The 6,045-nt window shown below is 36.9% G+C and overlaps 1 protein-coding gene across 1 annotated transcript; it reads left to right on the top strand.

Annotated features, from left to right (window-relative positions):
• Positions 1 to 3,060: 3,060 nt before the first annotated feature.
• Positions 3,061 to 4,335, top strand: LOC110893287 (ETHYLENE INSENSITIVE 3-like 1 protein). The gene has a single exon (XM_022140398.1). It carries the CDS (start codon positions 3,061 to 3,063, stop codon positions 4,333 to 4,335), a length of 1,275 nt encoding a protein of 424 aa, XP_021996090.1.
• Positions 4,336 to 6,045: the final 1,710 nt, after the last annotated feature.

Here is a 6,045-nt window from a genome sequence, read left to right as displayed (position 1 = left end):
CACGACCAAACGAGTCGTTCAGAAGAGATCTCGTCCAATACGAAAGGCGAAAACAGACGTATAAGAATTATTTCAGCTGGATTACACTTAGATTCACTTTAATTGTCTCTTATATTGATTTCACAACGTTTTACAGGCTGGAGACACTTCGGCAGCACCTCGGCACCGGAATCAGAAAAAATTACAAATGAAATACAAGACACACATATATATAGGCAGTCCCATTTCGCACGAGTTAGCCTAACACGAAATGGCATTTCCATTTCGTGCGAAATGGCTTTTCCATTTCGTGCAAAATGGCCACATCCCACATAATTCTCATTTTTCTCGTACTTCGTGCCCTGATCTATCATTCTATTTACAAGACTTGATACAAGACGAAGTCGACAGACATATGCACCAACACAATAAAAAATGGTTTTAAGAATTAATAATAAACTAGTCTTAAGCCCCTGCATTGCGGGGCGAGACCGTAAAACTGTGCTAAGTGGCAACCAAATGACGATAAAAACCGGAAAACGTCATAAAAAAAAAGAACAAGTTTTTAATACCAAGTGACTTACGTGACATGAAACATAGACAAAGTAACATTTATATCGACATGCATTAGAAAGTCGAGGGAGTAAAAAACTGAGGAACCAAATGTGATCAGCAAACAACGTGCTAAGTAGCAACCAAACGATGACAAAAATATAAACAAACTTAAAAAAAACTAAACTCTTTTAAGTTTATTATGAAAAAAGACAAAATTACAATAGAGAAAAAAATGGTACTATTCATTCAAATGTTATGAGTTAATACATATTAATATTAAATACTTATTTATAAAATTAACGAAATACCCTTACTTTAACTGAAATTTCCGACTTTGTTAAAGTTAGATAGCAAAATGGAAATACAAGCGAAACCTCAAGAAGTATTTTGACAATTTTTATACTATTGAGGCAAACACGCTAAAACCGTCAAACCATTGAGAGAACAAAATAAGTTTACTCAAATATTTATAATATGCAATCTATGAGTATGGCTACAAATAGGGTTGGCATAACGTGTATACCCGTACACGATAAGACACGACACGGTAAGACACAATACATGAAATCCCATACACGAACACGACACGGTAACTTATCGTGTCCTTTTTTTCAAACACGAACACGACACGATATACACGAAAATTACCTGTTAATACCTGTTAACAAGATTGTTCGACTATTATACACAAAAATTACCTGTTAATACCTGTTAACACGAACAAAAACATGAACACGACATGCTATCTAAGAGTTACAGAGGGGGTTTAGGGTTTTTTTTTTTAATTGAGTGAGGAATGAAAATAGAAAGGAATTAAGGAACCCACACGCACATGGCTGATGAGTTTTATTTAATTTAATTTCTTATCGTGTACTAACGGGTGTTAACAGGTAAACAGGTATTTAACCTGTTTATACACGAAAATTAACAGGTAATCTCGTGTCTACCTGTTTGGTACACGACACCTGTTAAGTTCATAAATGATACCTGTTAACTTCGTGTAGTTTCGTGTCGTGTATTCGTGTAAAATTGCCAGCCCTAGCTACAAACCACCCCTTTATATAATTATCCATGTTTAGAGATACAAAATTTTTACAAGGGTTTTGCTTAGCTTATACGAAATATTAGGGACTCAACATGTAAAATTTTTTGTTTAGTCAAAATGTCAAGAACAAATACACCCATAATTTAAAAAAATTATATTATATAATAATTGAAGAGAATCTAATTGAATTTCTTTTCCATTCCACCTTTTGTTAACTTGATTCAAAATCCTTTAAATACCAACCTTGTTTCCTGCTTAATTTGTTTCTATCTCGGTCTCCCCTTGAGCATCAACTACTGAATTTCTCTTCTGGTAAGTTCTTTCATACATCTACTAGTAGTAGTCGAGATTTCTTGGTTAGTTTTATAAAAACAACCGTACAAAAGTAGTTCATTTATTAGGATGAACTCGTGCGTTTGTGTTTTTAAAATACAGGCTACACAATATCTTGTTTGTTCTATGAAAGTACGTAGGTAATTTGTTACGCATTAAAATTTATTTAAATGCTAATGTTATCTTTGTTATTGTACAAATTTCAATCACAAGAAAAAATTAGAGATTATACATTTGTACAACTAAAAATTGTTAGCGATGTGAAAAGAGTTTTATGCATTGTTATCGATATATATGTAGTTTACTAAGAAATGATGATGGTAAAACATATATTTTAATAATTATTTCTTTGTCTTTCTACCTTTTTCATAAATAGAGTTATTTGTCTATATTATAGTAATTATATAATATTTGATATTTTAGAATACATGATTTCTTGAAGTCAAAGGGCTAAGAATTTAATATCAGTTCATCGAATTTTTTATAATCATTTAATGATATTTATCACTTTCTGTTTCTTTATTACTTACCTCAGAATTAAGAAAAGAAAAAAACAACCCCAGTATTTTAAATCTATACTGGTTATTTTGTTTTATTTTTCTGATGCTGTGACACATTTGGTGTCTTTTATTTTCGTTATTATATAATGAACTTCATAGAGTTGTTAATATATTTATGATATTGGTTATTGAAAAAATGATTGTCATAAATTCTACAACTAAGATGTAGTCTCATTTCAAAACGAAATATTAATAGTCATAAAATCTCCTAATGAGGTTGTGCTGGAAAAACGTGGTGTTCATTGTGACCTAGGTTCGGCTCCCACTCTTCCCATTTATTTTCTGCGTCATCCAGGTGAAGGGCGAATACGGGTGGCGCCGGTTCGTCTTGGATGAGAGGCGATGTTTTACCGATTATTCCACTGTCGTACCTTTGGGCGGGTGGAGGTCGGGTTTCCGCGCATCTGGGAGAGCCAAGGGGCTAACGACGGTCAAGTAATCGACCTTGACCACGGCGCCCGGTGTCACGGTAGTTGGCACGTCGTTCGTTGCCCTTAAAAAATAGTAATAAAATCTATGAGTGAGTAAAAGATGTCACTAATAATTATGACTTGACTCCTATGTAGTGAACGTGAGAGATTGCAGCCAATGAAGCCGGTCAACAACAAGGGAAAGATAACACCTGATGTTGAGGAGCTGAAAAGAAGAATTATGCAGGATACAATGCTTTTAAATCTTATTATGGAGCAAAAGAAAGGTAAAACCTTCGAGTCCGTGAAAGCAGACCAGACCGAAGCACAGAAGAAGCCGGATTTTATCGTAGAACACATGAAAAAAATGATGGAAGTTTGTAATGCTAAGGGGTTTGTTTATGGAATCATCTTGGAGGAGGGAATGCCCGTGACCGGAGCCTCGGAAAATCTTCATGGCTGGTGGAAAGAACGAGTGCGGTTTGCCGAAAAGGCGCCCGAAGCGATCACGGACTACAATGTCAAGAAAGTGTTTGGAGGAGTAGTGGACCATTCTAGCATGTCCACTCCTCACATCTTACAAAAACTTCATGACACTACCCTTGGCTGTCTTTTGTCCACTTTGATTCAACATTGTGATCCACCACAGAGACAGTATCCACTAGAAAAGGGTGTTGCGCCGCCATGGTGGCCCACCGGTGAAGAGAAATGGTTATCGGAGATAGATGTGGACAAAAAAGAGCTCCCACCGCCATATCGAAAACCACATTATCTAAAAAAGGTTATGAAGATATGTGTTTTGATGGCTGTCATTAGGCATATGTCTCCAAACATGGACAAAATTCATAGTGTTGTTATGCATTCTAAGCGTTTACAAGACAAGATGACTGCCAAAGAGGCGGCCATCATAGTAGACGCAATTAAACACGAGGAGGTTCGGCTACATCACGAAAGCTCTTCACCTGTAGCCGCTAACAATGGTGTTGTTATGGTCCATGAGAACTATGGAAACCTCCTTGATTCTTTCAAATCCCAAGATTTGGAGCCGAAAAGGAAACGACCAAAGGAAAATGATTATCATCATCATCAGCAGCAGCAACAGGATGTTATGCTACAACCAAATGCATATCTAAGCAAGTACTCTCGGGTGTACGACAACGGCATACACTTCGAACTGAAAACAAACAATCATCAGATGAATGGCTCTAACTATCAACCTCTTGCTGATTTTCGACTTGTGAACCATGATGCAATATCCTTCAACCCGGCTCCACCGCTCATGAACCAAACTGGTCCGCTAGTGAACAAGGTTGATGCAATTAGAGGCACCCAGAATCAGAACCTCCTGATGCAGCTCAACAAGGATCTTGATGCCAATTATCTCATAGGGAGTGATGATGATCTGGTGAACTTCTTGTTTAACCCGGATGATCCTAAATTCGAGAGTATATGAATTAAGTAGTTTGGTTAGAGAGTGATGTTTTTTTTTTTTTTTTTAAACTTGCAATTTCACTTGAGTCGTAACTCGTAAGCGAACTCCATGCAGTGTGGTAAAATTTTGTTTACTTTGCTGAAAAAACTCTACGGAACTCCTTTTTTCCATCCAAATACACAAAATAAGAAATTGCCTTTAAGTACCCAAATTTTCAAAAAAAAAAAAAAAAAAAAAAAAAACCACACCTAAAAGTACCCGTGTGGTTCCAAAACAACCTACTTTCAACTAAAAGTCGAGAAAACATAGATTAAATAACATGCCAAACATTACTAATATATGTATAAAGCTTTTTAAGGAAAAAAGAAGAAGAAAAGAAGTTGGTTGTGGTTGGGGTGTGTATAGTACTATATTTCGGTTATTAGCTTTATCTAAAAAATTAACCAATCTATTTTCGGTTAATTGGTTTGGATTATTTGATTAGTTTGTGAGTTTTCGGTTTAGTTAATAACCAAAACTAAACTTTAGCTAAAATTTTTGTTTAAAAATAGACATGGAGATATAAATACATAAAACTGAGGTAAAAAAATATAAAATATATGAATTGATGATATAAATGATAGTAAAATATGATTGGTTTGATTCGGTTCTGTTCTGTTCAGTTAACCGTCGGTATAAAACCAATAACTTATTTTCGGTTAATTTGGTTTACGGTTAATATTTGTTCGGTTTCTTCGATTTTCGATTTAATTTCGATTAATGGTTCTTGCTCACTTAGGTTGTTGTTGGATTATTCGGGTTTGTTTATGGGTCACGGGTCGGCGCATTATCGGATCACGGGCTCGGGTCAGATGGTTATGGGTCAAACATGCAAGTGGTTTAGTAGTAGTAAATGGGTCAATTAAAATCCATGGGTTTAGTTAATTAGTCGTTTGATTTAGAAGAGTGGGTGGAGAGGTTTGACCGAATCTCTAGCAAGTATATGTTGCATTTTGTTTGAGTAGAAGATTGGGTCATACTGATTTTTAGGATAGAATATTAGTTTATTATGTTTTTATTCGCATGTGTGTATGGCTATTTAAAGCCTTTTTGTTTAATGAATTGATGTACCCCATTTTCATTTTGAAACACCAGCTTGCATTCTCTGTCACATATACTACATATATATACGTGAGTTTGAGTGTGTGTTGTGAGAGTGTTTAGTGAGGGACCTGAACCAACATTTCGTATCAGAGCCTAGGGCTCGTATCGGGGTAGCCTCCGCCGCCGGCGGGTGTGTCGGTCGGTGGAGGGCAGTGGTGAAGAAGGGTCGGGACAGCAGGGTGTTGTTTCCAGTCTTTTTAGCAGCCGTAATCGGAGGCGTTATGGTGTTTTGGGTCAACCGTTGTTGTGGTAGACGTACCGGTTTAGACAACGGGGTGATCGACATCAGTTTTCGGTGCTGTTTCGGGACTATTATACATCAGAAGGCGGAGGGTGTTCGTGTCAGTCGTTGTCGCGGGTGAAGTACTGGTTTGGACGACGGGGGTGACGGGTGAACATCGGTGTGTTCTGTGGCTGTAAGTGGTAATCAAAGAAAGACGATTCAGGGTTGTTTTGGTCGATGGTTGCGGGTTTGCGCAGCGGGTGTACAACCAGTAACAACAGCTGAAGTGTTATGATGGTGCCTTGATTAACTTGGTCCGTGATAAGAGGAGACCGGCGTAGTGCATGAAAAGTGGGCAGAATGGA

Source organism: Helianthus annuus, chromosome 12 (genome assembly GCF_002127325.2).
Source record: "Helianthus annuus cultivar XRQ/B chromosome 12, HanXRQr2.0-SUNRISE, whole genome shotgun sequence".
In the NCBI taxonomy this organism is placed as follows: Eukaryota; Viridiplantae; Streptophyta; class Magnoliopsida; order Asterales; family Asteraceae; genus Helianthus; species Helianthus annuus.
The sequence above is the reverse complement of the archived record's forward strand: the minus strand, read 5'-3'. Positions and strand labels throughout refer to the sequence as shown.

What these genes read in the sequence shown, in the direction of transcription:
- LOC110893287 (XM_022140398.1), top strand. Translation starts at nt 3,061, where the DNA reads ATGAAGCCGGTCAACAACAAGGGAAAGATAACACCTGATGTTGAGGAG.